Consider the following 16308-nt stretch of genomic DNA (forward strand, 5'->3'; position numbering starts at 1 on the left):
TCTTGGCTTCGATCCCTTCGTGTAACGTTCCCTCGCGAGAACGCATCTCGTCTTTACTAGCTCCCAGCTACGATTTAATCTTACACACTCGAGCCCCGCGCGCGCGATGCCATGCTTTCTTTGTGTTTCTCCGGGCAACTTGCTGCGCAATTGTCGTTTGCATAATACGAGTGCAACAACGGCCGCTAGCACAACCTGGTCCCGGAATCGACAGTGACAGGCGACCCTTATAAGAAACGACTTTGCGATTTTATTAAATGTGTATCGTACACACAGAGCAGTACGCAGATACGGAAGTATCAGAGTATTCCTAAAGTCTCAACACTCTTCTCCAGTTCCTTGAATATTTTAAGCACGCATTCTCAAAAATCCTGGATATTTAAATCTAATTTCAGATATAACATCAGTATATATTTTTTTAATTATATTGTTTTCGTTTTACGATGATTACGTAAAATTTTTGAAACTGCTTTACTTTTGTAGGAAATTATCTTGTATGGAAGACAATCCGATTTTCTCTTCTCATTATAACTACATTAGAGATCATTTCCTACGAGAACGAAGCAAAGTTTTCAAATCTTTGGGTAATTTTCATAAAACGTATTAAATTAATACATGCTGATGATCAATAATTATTGATATCGTGCACATTTAAATATTAAATTCTAGTACACAAAATATTAAATATTTTAAGAATAATCCATGATTAATCATATATTCAAATTTTCCAGCGATTCACTCATCCTCGAATTTCGAATCACTGTAAATATTATCTGCTTTCGAAATTCTTAAATACTATTTCTCTTTAAAGTTTACACCATCGTTAATGTAATCGAAAGGTCTTAAGATTTTTCCAGATTTTCCAAAATTATTAATTTCAATATACATTTTCGCAAATGATTTGGAGATATAAGTGATTAAAAGTGACTCCAAGCGCTTGTTAGAGACCGTCAGCGCTCGTAAAGCAGCGCGTCCGCGGACGAGTGTGCGTTGTTGCATTCTGATTTCGATACACGTACCAAAATAACTCTTCTCCCGTATCCTCCCCCTCCCCTTCCCTCTCCGCAGATGTGGCTTCTAACCGTATCCTATGTACGTGCACGCTACTGCTTCAACTTCGGTCTCTTCGGCTTCTCTCTCTCTCTCTCTCTCTCTCTCTCTCTCTCTGACTCTACGCCTGCTCCCTTTCTTCCCCCTTTCTCCATCTCGTACTCTCCTCTATCGCGGTTCTTGTCGCGCTCACCTTCATTCACCAGTTCCCTCTCGCTATTCGTCGTCTCGCTCCCACTCACCTCTATCTGTTTCTTTTGCAGTCATTCATTACTAAGCCTCTCTGTCTCTTGCTAACACTCCCTTTTCCGTCTCTTTCTCCTTCTCGTTTCTCCTTTTACGTTCGATGCCGTTCCGCGTCACTTTGTCGTTTTAAGCCCGCTTCCATAGATAGTCCTCGACAACGGCTTATCTACTCTCGCTTGTTCGGACAACGGTTTTTTTCGGTTGACATTGTTCGGTTGTCGTGCTACACGTAATGCAGATTGCGCGTATAGTTCCCTCGTCAATGGAAGAATACTCTCTTCTGTACTATAACATCAATCTATAAATTCATATTTGGAGGAATTTTTTAAAATAAATTTTATAAATAAAATATTTGATTTTGTTAACAATCTACAGTCATTATTGATATACTTCGTCTATCTTAGCGGTAATTTTTCGTGTCATTTATTTATAAATTTTTTAGTGTGCACGTATTTGTATAATGAGTAGATATAAATGTACAACTGATTTAATGCAAAAATGTGGGCATACAATAATTAAAATGATCTTTTTGTGAAAAAATTGTGAAAAACAAAAAGATCGATATTTTGAAATATTTATCGATCAAAAAATAAAATGCGACTCTATATCTGCGTTCTTTTTAAAATTGAAAGAAAATAATGATGTACAAAAGATCGTTAAAATTATTTGTAATTGCTGCACTTGTAAAGTCCAAGTTGGAATGGCTTTTTATAAATAAATAAAAAAAAAAAAAAATAGAGGAGTGATTTTAAATGAATTTAGATTTAGAATAAAATATCTCTTTGTGATAGTCGACTTCCGGCCGTATCTTACTACGTTTACTACACGATGCCCTCTCTTTCTCATTCCACCTTCTCGATCTCTTCCCGCTTTTGTCTCCACTTTTCACAATCCTTTGTCCGCTTCAATAGTCGATTTGCTAAAAAAGAAAAACGGAAACTCCCTCACATGCATTGTTAATTTTCCTAATTAATCAACTAAATCCACTGTTTTATTATTTGCTTTTTTTATATACGCTAATGATTAATTATTATTTTACAATATAGATTGGCCGATGATTGCGGGACGTGTCTCGAGTTTCTGCGATAATTTGCGGAAATTTAGCAGACGATGCCGGTCGATAAACGTATTAAAAACGATGTTTAACAAGTGCATTGTCGATCGTCGAAAAGATCGCAGATTTTGATAGACGCAAAAAGACGATAACTACGTTAGAAAATCTTCCATAAATTAATATACGTTGTAGATACAAGAGCTGCATTAATCGCGCGCCATAGACCGAGTGCCGATAAAGTCGATCAATCATGCCGGGTTGTGGCAATCCGACTAGATCGTAATTAATCGATAGACCGGGTTAATTGGACGTGGCATTTGCATCATCTGGCGTCATTCTTTTCCTCTCGCGTTTTTTACGATGTCTCGCGAATGTCTCCTTTTGTCCTAAATTTCTAACTGCGACGATTCACGTGTCTTTAAAACACACGACGTATTGGTATGGCGAATGTTACATAAGTCGAGAATCGCCTTGTCATGATGCAATGCCGTAAATTGATAAAAATAAACATTGTAAGCCTTTGCGAGTGTACTTATACTTGCTTAACATTTATAATGCGCGACCTAATGGATTATCATAACGACGCTAAGTAGATATAAATAAAACGAAGTAAAAGAGACATCGATCGAAACGAAGTAGCGATGATGTTTTGGTAGCGATTCGCAGAGATCGTCGACACGCGGTATACATAATAAGCTGTAAATCGAGTTCTCCAACGTATACTTATCGTTATCCGAGTGCTTCTTATGCCGCACCTGCCTCAAGGTAATTGCATGCGTGGGAGTTAAACCGAGAACTTGTTTCGAGGATAATCCGCTTCCATTCGCATATCTATTTGCAGATTACGTGTCTCGCATGGGGTTAGATCGTCGTACCGTTTTATTTATTTGGAGACAATCGTTTTTATCGCGCATCGTGTGTTAGTAGTAGCATAATTAAGAAAGAAAGTCAAGTAACAATCTTTGTATCTTTTTTCAGTAGAACAAATTCAAAGATAAATGTTCTAAATAAAATATATGATAAAATATACAGCATATTACTTTTTATTAAAATAATTGCAATTTGTGTGGACTAATATTATTATTATGCCCTTGCTTAACGAAAACACTTTTCACTTTGATTTTGCTTTATGCGATATTTTTTATTTTATTTTTTTTTTTTTTTATTAGATGTGAGAGAGTGATTTCGCGTGATTAATAATATTAATTCGAATGAGTTGAACATTAACAGAGAAGCGAAACAGATCCGTTATCTCTTTTATAAAAATCCGATACTAATTAATATGTATTGACTCATCGGATCAACCTTGATAATAGAGATCGCAATCTTTATGTAAATTTTTTTAAACATCTCGAATATGCTCGATTATGTCGAAGATAAAAATAGACATCGTCGGATTGACGTGTGTCTAAAGAGAGAAAGAGAGGGACCGGAAATTGTCGCCTCTTCCCTCTCTGCTTCCTCCCTTCTCCTCTCTCTCTCTCTCTCTCTCTCTCTCTCTCTTTCTCTCTCTTCTGCCGCGGCAACCGGTGGACTTTCACGCGACAACGATCCGCGGCGCGTTCCGACGTGCCGCAATAATCATGTATTGCGAGAGAAAACTGTCGTTGGGACAATCGCCTTTCGAATGTCCATCGGTCGCACAACAAACGCAAAGTTTGGCGAGAAAGTAGCAACGGTTATTTAACGCGAGTAGCGCGATAAATCACGATGCCGAAGTCTCGCGCCGAAGTTACGCAACCCAGAGATTCTGTCAGTCTCGTCAAATATTTTTCATCTCGAGCGGTGTCGTCCAACTTTGCGCAATATACGATTCTGCAGTTTAATTACTCGTACGCCTAATGCGGCTATCTCTTATTTTCTTTTTACAGACGATTTTTATGATTGAAAGCTAGGATAAAATTCGATTTAGAGATTTAGAAGTGCTCAGTTAAACTGCGTCGGAAGTGCCAATTGTGGCGTTTTTAATTAAAGGCCCAGTCTATTCTAAAAAATTATAAAAAATTGATGATTTTTTTTTTTTTTTTTTTTAAGAATATTAGAAATTAATTTTTTTTTGTGTTTTACATATTTTTTATCAATATTTTACAAACATATTACAAACATAATAGTTTTATCAAGTCATATCAAGGAGGAGCACACTTGCGTAGCTTGAAAGTCAACAAAAATCACCCAGAAAAGGGGAGCGGAAACGCGAATGGAAGAGAGAGAGAGAGAGAGAGAAGTCACAGTTACGTGGCCGCGGGCCATACGTGTGCGGCCGTCCGGGTTACCGGAAGTCGAATGACCGTAGCGCGGCCCAGGTGAGCTGGATCACTCGATTGGTTAAAGATGAAGGGGATGGAGGTAGCGGCGGCTCTTCTTGCCATCGTGCACGCGAGGGCTACGAGGTGAGGTGAGAAGACTCTCTTTGTCGTACGAGCTTCCTGCGTAAACACGGGTTCCCGGGAGGAAATGGAGCATTATAGCATCTCTCGCGAGTTGCTCGTACGTGTATATGCGCTATCAAGGAAAATCTCTTGCATCTTTCTAATATTAGACTATGTTTCAAATAAGAAAATTAGGGCTATAATCATCCCCCTTTCTATGCCTTTTCATTAATGAAACGACGCGATACCAACGTTAGAAAAGTCGAGTATACGACGCTTTGCGAAACTCCATTCTACAAAGAATTTCATCATATCTATTGCTTGTGTGCAAGAAATATTAATGCATTACAAGCCCGAAGAAACGTTAATAGCGTCATATAACTCATGTAAAATCACAGCTTTGTAATAGAAGGTCCTGTTGATTTAATAGCTTCTTCGCTCCCCTTTACTAACGACCATCGAATTCGCGACGAGCGCGACTTTGTAGCGCATTATTTTCTCCTCGAGTATATATACATATATGTTCAAGGCGAAATAAGAAAAGGGACACGATAAGAAAAGGGAGAGAAGAGGCGAGAGAAAAGAAAGAGAGAGAGAGAGAGAGACTCACTGCGGAGGAAATGACGTTGACGCGTGTGTCTTTCTGGCGTATATAAGAATCTGTCACTACTACCATCAGCACCTTTTCCAACACCGTGGAAAAAAGCATAGCGATATATCTCTTTCTCTTACGTTCCTTCATACCTTACAAGTTTACGCGTTCTCACGCTCTCCATCCCACTTCTCTCTTTCTCTTTCTCTCTCTCTCTCTCTCTCTCTCTCTTTTTCTCTCCGCTACATCTTGCCTCTCAACGGTGAGCGTACGCTCCGATAAATGTTCCACACACACACACACACACACACGCATGCCTCATGTTATATGAATGTGTATGTGTATACCGCGCGCAAGCGAACACACTCCGATCGGCGAGATTACGAGGTAGGGCTTCGGGGAGAGAAGCACATCAGCTTCCTAGTTATAATAAACGTCGCAAAAAATGTGGCAAAAACCTGCTCAGCCTTCGGCAAGTATATACCGGCGTCGAACGGCGGGTCCGGCTTCTGCTCTCTCTATCGCTATCTGCTATTCGCGTTCCTTTTGTCTTCCTGCATCCTCTCCTCCCCCTTCCACCCTCGGCCACCATCGTGCGTCTTTTTTCCCTTCTCGTCCTGTTGCGCGCTCTTCTCTTCCTCCTCCTCCCCTTCTTTGATCACCGTAGGTGTTGCCAGACAACAACCTGTACACCGGGGCCAGGCCAACTTCCTTCCTGCCGTCATCCTTTTCCGTCCATCTTTCTCTCTCGCTCTTTCACTCCGCTCTCGGGTTAAGTCGCCCCCTTCGGCGCGTAATCCTCCCTCCCTCCCTCCCTCCCTCCCTCCCTCTCGCTCTCTTTATCTTCGCGCCGTTATCTATCCTCTCCTCGCTTCCCCCTTTACTTCTTTTCTCTCGACACCCGGCGGCACATCCACCGGCTCCTCACGGCTGTCCGTCATGTTCTTCTGCAACGGTTCCCACAATGTTGTATTGTTATTATTTCCAGGGCTATATCCAACCCCTTTCCTGCCTCCGATGATGCAACGCGCTTTATCAATTTCCGCGACACTAATCGACGATAATGATTTTCTCGCGTCGTGACTTCCGCGATTTCTTGTCGCCCCGGCTACTCCACGTTCGTCGAACTTATGAATGAAGATCGATAACGCGACTCGCGTGTAATCATTAATTATACGATCAGTGTCATAATCAACTAATATGCATTACTTCCCGTAGCTGATTTATTAAACTTCGATTGTATACGTTTCATAACGCTAACTAAACATCGTAATCATGTTAATTGTAATAATGCTGAAAGAAACATTTTAAATTACCGAAATGCAAGTGAAATTTTTTCTAAACAATATTATAGTGTAATTGATAAAAAGACCGATGTAATGTTTTACAAATTTTCAAATATATTTTCTCAAACTTTCAAGAAATACAAAAAAGTATTAAGTATCAAGACAATTGTATCGAAGCAATCTATTGTCATCTCATGAACCAGCAGCTAAGAAATACAGCTTTACACATGTATCTCCCTTGAAAATTAGATGTACAATTTTCAAGATTTCTCCCACACCAAGTTCGTTCTAAATTAAGTAGTTCATCTGTAGAAGCTCATTCATTCTGAAGTAGCATGTCCCGCCAAAGAGTCGGTCAATTTGTATCCCATTTTAATTTATCGAAACAAATGTGGCGTAACCGGTTGCGAGAGAAAGAGAGAGATACGTCCGCGGAGAGGGAGAAGGAGAAAGAGGATGAGTAGGTTTCCGGATATCGCGTTCGTATAGTTATGCACGTCCTACGTACGAGAGAAACAGCGTAAAATATATAACTCGCGGAATCGCGGCTACTCCGAAGTAGACCTCCCCCTCTCCCTCTCCCCTCCCCCTCCCCTCTCCCCGAGAGAGGAGCGAACGTATCCTCTCATTGCGTTTGACGATACCGGGATGGACGGGTTTATGAATGGTCCTCTGGACTTACCGGAAGTCGCCGGTCGCGGAGGAAATTTTTAGCCCCCCCCTCCTCCCCCCCCCCTCGAGTCGCGAGCGACGAGTTTTTCATCGATCACGCGCACGACATCCTCGTCCGATCAAGACACCGTGCGAAAGTTGCTAAAACCGTGCTTATGCCTTAGAATTACGTGGTGTAATTGCACCACGTTGCTAAGTTTTTTTTTCTTTTTTTTTTTTCTTTTTTTTCGTCGACTACACCGCATGACGAAGGGGACTGTAAAGTGCGCGCGACGCATCCGACGATTTCCGCTCTACGCCGCTAAAAAAAGGTTAATCGTCGTCGCATATGTTTATGTATTAGTGCCATTAAAACACGCTCGTTATCGTACAACTTGAGAGATCGAAGGGCTATCTTTGTTACGTTTTTATATATTTGCTGTTTTGATGTTATAATTGAATGAATCATCTTAGAGAAGATCTATCGAAAATCCTGATATGATAAGCATCTATGCAAATATGTAAATCCATAATTTTATATTGTATTTAACATAACATACATTAGCGTTAATGTAACTTTATATAAAAATATTTTTTATTAACTTATTTTATTTTAATATTTTAATATATTGGATAATGACTGGAATAGAATTTTTTTATAAACAAATGTGTATTTATATAGGAAGAGAACATACATATATAGGTACAACATATATAAATTTATTTTTGGTTTCGGTATTAAGTTATAATTAAATAATTATAACCAAAAATAATTATATATAATTAATATAATTAGTTTAAAGATTTTTTATTGCGCAAGAAGCGTTATTAAGGATTTTATCATAAAATCGCGTTTTTATCTTGATTCTACGAAACTTGAGAAAAGAATAACTAATTCGTCATCTAACGATAAGCGAGATTTATTAAAAGTTGGATCGTAATTGTCGCTCGCCCTTCGCGCTGGCGCGAAGGTCATCGTGGTCCGCCCTACTATCCGGGCGCCGTTGAAAGAAGGTCACGCGAGGAACTGCAATCATTCTCGGAAAATGCCGACTTGTTTCTTCATCTAACGTGACGTCAACGTCCCGACGACGACGACGACGACGGCGGCGGCGGCGTCGAACGAACGGACGGACGAGCGGTGAAAAAAGAGATCTGATCCAAGCGCGACGCGGAGGGGAAGGAGGAGGAGGAGGAGGAGGAGGAGGGGAGGGAGGAGGGAGGAGGAGGAGGAGGGAGGGAGGGAGGGAGTTTGGGATGAAATGGGGGCAGGTGAGGAACCAGGAGGAATGGAATGGCATGGAATGGACGAAGGACAAATACAAATGAAGGAAGGTGGAAAGGGTGTGGACAAAGAATGGAGAGGAAACAAGCCACAGGAAAGATCTTCACTTTGTCTCTTTGTCGATCTTTGTTTGTTTTGAAGATTTCTTTGAAGACTGACGAGATTTTTCCAGATTATTTTCGAGATGATTATCTTTGTCATTAATTCGAATCGACTGATGACGAGATTCCGTCGAAAACAGCGGACCGCATTTTGATTTCTATCTGCTGTTTATTGCGTATCTTTTCTTTGTCTTTCGAAAACCTTCACTGTTCACATAATTTATCCTTTGTCAAGACGACAACACGGCATCGCATAATAAACCAGTGTCCCTTGCCCGCTCACCTCCTCGTCTTTCCCTCCCATCTCCTTCTGTCTTTACTATCTCCTTCCTCCTCTAATATTTGCGCGCCTACATACATATAGCCTGTCTGTCATGCAATCTAGCCATCCGTGACAGCGAGTCACGACTCGAGAAACCCACTCCGTCTTATTGTCATCCTCGCCACCCTCTTTTCGATTCCGCGCGCGCATAGCGTGCGAGAGAGAGAACCTTCTTTCACGCTCTATCCATCTTACCGCATCGCTTTGCGGCTCTTTTACAAATACGGTTCTCCGCAAAATTTGCGCATTTTATCTGCATTTCGTGTGAAACATATACTCGATAGGGAAAACTCTCAATTGGCTGCCCGTGAAATCCCGAATCGGCCTTGCGAGAATACATTCGCGAAACGCGTCTAATTCCCCTCTCCGGGAGGCTCCGCGAGATCCCCTCCTTCTCGCGCTCCACCTCCATCCTCCGACAAGTCTTCTACTTTCCTCCCGTGCACCTTTGCTCTCTTCTTCTGAGTCTTTTCCCCACGTCCCTCATTCTCTCTCTCTCTCTTTTACAGCGTATACGCACTTACCTGCGGAACGCGGTCGTACGTGCACGACGGTGGCGCTTTAGCTTAACGAACTCCGGTGGCGCCGAAGGAAAGATCGTTTCGTGGTCGGGGATCTTCTACCTCGATCCGACCGCGCGATACCCAACACACCGTGCAAGGTACGAGGAGCGTCCGCGACGGTGCGTGCGCTCTCTCTCTCCTCTCGCCGTTTTCAGTGTGCGCGCGCGCGCGCGCGCGAATGTGTATGTGCCGTGTGCGCGAGGAGAGCCCGTCGTCGTCGTCGTCGTCGTCGTCGTCAAGTGCGCGAAATCGCATCCGAACATTGCGACGAAATAGCGCGAGGGGCGAATCCCGATGCTGAGAAAGAGAGAGAGAGAGAGAGAGGAGGACGTTTCGTGAAAACTACGCTCGAATAAAGAGAGAAAGAGATAGAGAAGCGGGGCAATGCGTCTCTGACGTCGCGGACGTCTCATATTTTCGGATACTCTCCTTCGCGCCCTCCTCCCGATTCAACCTATCTCGCCACTCCATCGCCTCCTCCCTCCTCCATCGCCGGCAAGCTTCCTCGGAACGGCGGGCGGTTGCGCAAGCAGGTATTCGGAAATAACCCGTGTGGGTCGCAGTTATGAATTGATAGCAAACACATGGTGGACAAGCCGCGTGTTCCGCCCGTCCAGCCAGTGCGTCTCTCACCGAGATCTCTCCTCGACTTCCTCGTAACGTGACCGCACCGCGAGAGGCCTTCTGGCCTTATCATTGACAAGTTGGGACTGTCGGCGTGACTTTTCGCGCGTTTTCGATCTTCCAAACGCGTAAACCATCAAACTCGCGACTCTTCGATGGCACGGAACGAAACGATCGTCCGTCATTTCGTCGAACGACGCGGCGTCATCTTTGCTTTATCGAAAGTGCATTTATTTCAATGTGATTCATTTCTATCAGAGTGATGTCTGTCGATTTGTCGAGGATCTATTCTCCCGCGAGAGGACAGATCCGCATTATGGGATAAACAGAGTAAAGGTTTTCCAATTTGGCTGAAAGCTGAATCGACGATGAACCTGACGGCTTGCGACGGATCGACAATGTGATTATCGATCGTGCGAGTTAAGTTCCGTGACCCAACGAACCAGAGACGTCTTCACCGTCGTCTTTGATCGTGCATCTTTTTTTTTACTTTGGATGCGTTCGATCTGCGGACTCACTCGTATCCCGAGAGAAAGAAGAAGAGACGAAAATCTCGGGGGCAGCGAAATACGTGAGAAACCGGACGAATGACACTGACAATCCTGGACTACGTATATGTGCAGTGATTACGCAAAATCGGCACTCATGTACGTTGATTACGGCGGCGACGCTTATGCCGGAATGGGAATCAAGGCAATGAAGTCCTTTGGCAGGCCCAAAGGTAGGAATCTCGAGGACACAGCTTCACCTGTATTAGTTATTTACACTTCGTCTCGTAGCGATTTGTAATAAGGCGTAAATTATTATTTATATCGTAATGATTTTATAAGAGTTAGAGCTTATTTATAATCATAAGAAATTCTATCGTAAAATATATTGCGCGACTTCAAATCATTACATGCAAATGATACTTTTTATCTTTTTTTTTTTTTCTAAATATTTACAGACTGCGGATATGAGACACAGACATGACGTGATTTGTATAATAACGGTTATAACGCAAATGTAGAAATGATAATGATTAGCGATATCGTAAGAAACGCATCTCGTCTTTCATATCGAAATGCACGGATTAGAAACCGCAATATTTATTGTATAATGCAAGAGTGTTGCGGCTTTTAAACGCAGTTTTTATCAGTTTCAATTCTTATCCACTTGTTTTATTCATCATTCCATTTATTTTTATTCATCATTCTTGATATTATATTTTCCTCATGCACGCATAACTATCTGTATTTAAACAAGGAGAGATAAGGATATATCGCAAGTGCGTATGTTTAAAGAGCAGCATGCTTTAAAATGAGAAAATTTAATTTACAAAAATGATGTCGAAATCGATAAAAACGTACCCACCACCGTTTATGTGAAACATTTATAAAGCACTGAGCAAGTTTAGAAATTAATTATTCATTTTTTATTAATCTTTTATTTATCAATTATTTTATTTATTATAATCCATGAAACATCGTGGCAAGTGTGACTGCGAATCGGATCCCAGCAATTTATTAAAAACAAAAAAAAAAAAAAATACTGCCAATAATATATTCTAAATGCACACGAAAATGCAAGAATTGTCTATAGGATATCTCTAAATAAAAAAAATTTTTAGATATATTTCACGATACTTGTACGGTCTGCGATCGTAATTAGGAGATAAAATATAAAGTTTGTATGCGCGCGCGCGCGCACGCGTCTCACTTCCGGAGATGAAAACCAACCCTGACTTTGACATTGGAGACACCGTAATCGTGCCAACGTGATTAACGCACAAACGTGACTTAGTTTCCGACAGATTGTAACAGATGTCAACGACGTTGCTCGCGCGCGAGTTTAATCCACGTCCCATACACTGCTCGTGTGCACTTCCTGCAGTTGCAGCAACTCGCTGCTCTGCAGGCTGATCATCTTCCGATTTATCATAACTGACACCTGAGGATGAGAACAAAAAGCTTGATTAAATAATCGTATATATTATCGTATATATTATCGTATATATTATACGTATAATATTTAAAATTAATTAGTTCATTAACTTTGATCATATCGTTCTCATTTATAACAATTAACAAGTATATAATAATCAACATCCTGATTCATTCTTTAGCTTGTTAATGTTTAGCAAGGATCGAGATACTTGCAGCGGAAACAAGTAATTTTTTCACAATTAATAATTTATCGCTATTTTATGCTGATTAGTATAAAAAATGATATTTTATATTTGTATGGAAAGATTTTTCTTAGTTGTGGGCAGTTTTTTTTTTTTTTGTATATTGCAGTTAAATAATCAATACGAAATGTAACAAATATTCTTTGAAATAAATGCAACAATAACAATTATACCGCGAGAAAAGTAGCACAAAAATATTTTTTTTATTTATATAAAATGTGAACAGAAGAGGATGATTCCCTTTGAAAAGAATCTCTCATCGGCATCATGGATTTCTTAAAATATGAATTAATCCCAGAGATCTACTCGCGGCGAGGTTCATCTACAAGTCCGTAGTCGTACAGTTCCCTCCTGTATGCGATCCTTAAGTAGGGGATCTGTCGAGCGAGTAGCCGCTGCTATTCGACGATACTTCCTGGCAACCGGTTTCGAGGCGACTGCTTGATCCGTTTTCTTCGTTGCAGATATCGCAAGTAGAGCTCTTACTATTCAGAGTATTTCTGGTATTCGTATATTGGATTAATATTGACGATGCACTTGGAAAACGATCGCGACCGCGTATACTCCGTAATGTTGGAAAACGCGCGATTCGAAGTTTGCCAGGAAGATATACAAGGAGGTTGTAATATATGTAAGAGGGGATTAAATTGCGCTATCGCAAAAAATGATATCGCGCTCCTTTTATTCGACGGAGGGCAATGACTTTGCGAGAGCGAGACAGTCGTCCAAAGCGAATCAGATTTTTTTTTTTTTTTACTTACGTAATTTTTGAGTTGAAAGAGTACAAAAAAAAACTGGAACATTTAAAGTTCGAGTTGGATTAAAAATATTAATGTTTTATTTATTAATCATTGCGTTTTTTTATTTATTAGCTCGATGTGCCTTGATTTCCGAAGTCCGTATTCTCTTCTAATCGACTTGACATTTTGTTTGCGCGTAAACAATTCGGGAACACATTTACTCATATTTTCTGCCAAACTAAAAGAGATCCATAACCGATTATTATTTTTCATATTGCCCGATCGAGATTTATGCATGGTTTTTATTGCCCGATTCATGAACTTTGCGACATTAAATAATTGTCGATAGAACTGCTATAGAAAATCATTTTTCTGAAACAGCGATATCCGCGATGACATTTTAATTTACAAATAGCTACAACTTTAACGAAAGCCGTTTCTTTAACGTTTAAATTTAATGATGGAAGGAAGATCGTCCATTAAAGAGATCTTTAAAAGATATTCTGAGAACACTCAATTGCCATTAAGTCAAATATGCTTCTGCGCTTTAATTTCGAAAAGCTTTGAAGAAGTTTGGCAGCCTCCTCGTTACAAAGTGCCAGATTTTTTTCACTCAAAGATTTACATTTAGAAATCAGATAAGATATTCCGAGCAAATCGCAAATATGCAAATTTTTTTATGTTTCATATTTCGCAGTAGAATAAATAGATATAAAATATGAACCTAAAATTGAGAAAGGTATCGAATATTAAATAACAAATGTTACAATTTTAATCTGTGATTTACTTGAATAGAGAGATACAAAATTTAAAATTATATTAAAAAGTTACAATTGTGTCTGAAATATATCGTGCTTCGATTTTTTATATATTATATGGAAATAAGCAGGAAAATAATATCTCCATTAATAATTTAAAGTTTATAATTAAAAGCAGAAACCTTACCATCGCTTCAAATGAGATTAATAATAATTATCCGAAATAAAAAAGCAGTGACACTTGATGGCACGTCATAGCGCAACTGCGGTGTAATGGCGATGTAACATAATATTTCAATAGTTTATTTCGTAGAAAAGTAGTAGGAGATTACACGAATGCCATAGGCAATAATTCTAACTTTCATTGTCAGTACAATGACATAAGCATTGTGCATCGCATGTGCGCCGTCACTGCTTTCGACTGCACATTAGACATTAGAAAACAAGTTATTTGACGTTCGATATTACGTCATATATGTTAATGGGAAAGTCGAGAAAATTATTTGACAGTACGATTTTTGTTGTTGTTAGGAGTCAAGGAAATTATTTCGAGAGCGTATGATGCGCTTTTTAAAAAAATCGATTAACAAAATTATTCGTTATCTTTATCGGCGATATCAATTGTCTGAAAAATTACATTTATTGTTTAGATTTTTAATGTACCATTTTGAATAGAGAACAAACGATCATCATATGACATTTAATCACGTTCTTCCTGTATATTCCGAGAGAGCACGCGGATAATAATCTGACTCTAATTTATTCCTTTTTATTGATTCTGTATATTCGTCCGAATTATGCAACCGCGATTAACGAGCCGCGCAACGAAAATCCGTCGCATTTCGAAACCTATTCATGTCGTATGTCGAGTCTAAAAATGAGACCATAAAACGAGATATTACACATCCCAACGCCCTTCTATTAATATCCGCACATATTTCAAAGTCAGTCAATCATATTCGAACTGATTACCTCGAGCAATTTCGTATCGATCTAGTTGCGCGATTGTTGTGTCGACGCTATTCGTGGCGTTTTCAATTTTGCGAGCTATTCGTTCGGGAATTACTTTTGCCGTAAGATGGGAGAGACCGGGATACACTGTCACGTAAGTCGTCCGACTTGCTTGATAAAAGTTTTTTTTTCTTTTTTTTTTTTTTTTAAAGAAACTTTGTCTTATTTTTATATAAAATGCGTATGTTCTTGTCTTATATCTTGAGAGTATAAAAAAAAAAGTTTTTTACGATTTTTGCTTTCAATTTAAATGTGATTCCGACTTTTTTTTCACCACAAAACAATTGTTATACAAAAATTAACAATTGAGTTTATTAATTTTTTACTATTGCAGAGAATAACTTTTAATATTTCATTGACGAAATATTTTCACGTAAATATATTTGGAATATAATTTTCAGAAGAGAGAAAGAGAGAAAGAAAGGGAGGGAGAGAGAGAGGGAGAGAGAAAAGAAAAAAAAATCTTTGCGACGCGAATCTGGCGCGTGCGTTTGTCCATTTCACGGTGCGAACACGACCCGATTACAGCTATATATATATATACATCAAAAAGTCTCGCGCATCTGGCAAAGATGTGTCGCGGACAACTGCGGAACTTTATCTCGGTTCCGGTTTTAAAATGACGGCTGTTTAGCTCTCTCAGACACATTCATAAAATCTGATATACATAGAGTGCGTGCAAAGTGGCGCACTTTCTCCCGCTCGCGAACAACCAGGTAGACAAAACTATAAGAAAAATGCTATTTGTCTCGATATCGAAATTATATATCGATTTAATGAATTTTTACAAGATTTAGGTGACCATCATCTCTTTTTCTTTCTCTTTTTTTTTTTCGAAACTGGAAACGATAGCGATCTGCGATTGTTTGCAGCAAGGAACTGGATATTGATTTTTTTTTTTTTACATGTAAACTGAGATAGTTGATAGCTAGATTGCTATAAACAGCACACACACAAATACACATTATGCACGCACATCTACATCTGAGTTGGAACGTGAATACAACAAATTCAGGCCAACTCGAATGTTGTGGAGCAACTTCTGCACAATATTGGTTTTATGTTGCTTTTATATTAGTTTCACAACGTAAAATCATATGGTCCTTGTGTCGGTTTTATATTGATTTCACAGCGCAATTGATTTTATATTGGTTTTATACGACTTTCACACATAATCGGAATCACACACTCGGATAGTTATTATGTCGGCTATGTCGATCACGTCTTTGACGTGACGATGCAAGTACGGAATAGCAGCGGCGTGTAACATCAGCCTGGTATTAAGGGCGGGGCAGTGTGGTTTTTCCAGAAAAGAAGGCCACGATGATAAAAAAAAAGTTGACATGCCGGATTCGTTGAAGCGCGCGTTATCTGATAGCGGAGAGACTAATCAACCGTGGCATGATAATTGGTCCATGAGTCTGATGTGCGCGCGCGCGCAGGCTATTAACTTTTTGTAATCTTCATATATATAGCTTCATGTGTGTAT

At 39.8% G+C, this 16308-nt stretch overlaps 1 protein-coding gene across 6 annotated transcripts in view; it reads left to right on the forward strand.

The window, feature by feature from the left end:
* The window catches only part of LOC126848786 (ETS-like protein pointed), a 98223-nt gene that overhangs the window by 45199 nt on the left and 36716 nt on the right, over positions 1 to 16308 (forward strand). The window contains exon 1 of one of the 6 annotated variants that reach the window (XM_050589984.1): positions 9746 to 10864. The exons of the other annotated variants lie outside the window; for them this stretch is intronic. Coding sequence (XP_050445941.1) covers positions 10759 to 10864 — 106 coding nt within the window. The 5' untranslated portion in view covers positions 9746 to 10758. Of the gene's footprint in view, positions 1 to 9745; positions 10865 to 16308 lie in introns of those variants that run through there. 6 annotated transcript variants of the gene reach the window in all.

This window comes from Cataglyphis hispanica, chromosome 4 (assembly GCF_021464435.1).
Source record: "Cataglyphis hispanica isolate Lineage 1 chromosome 4, ULB_Chis1_1.0, whole genome shotgun sequence".
Taxonomy (NCBI): Eukaryota; Metazoa; Arthropoda; class Insecta; order Hymenoptera; family Formicidae; genus Cataglyphis; species Cataglyphis hispanica.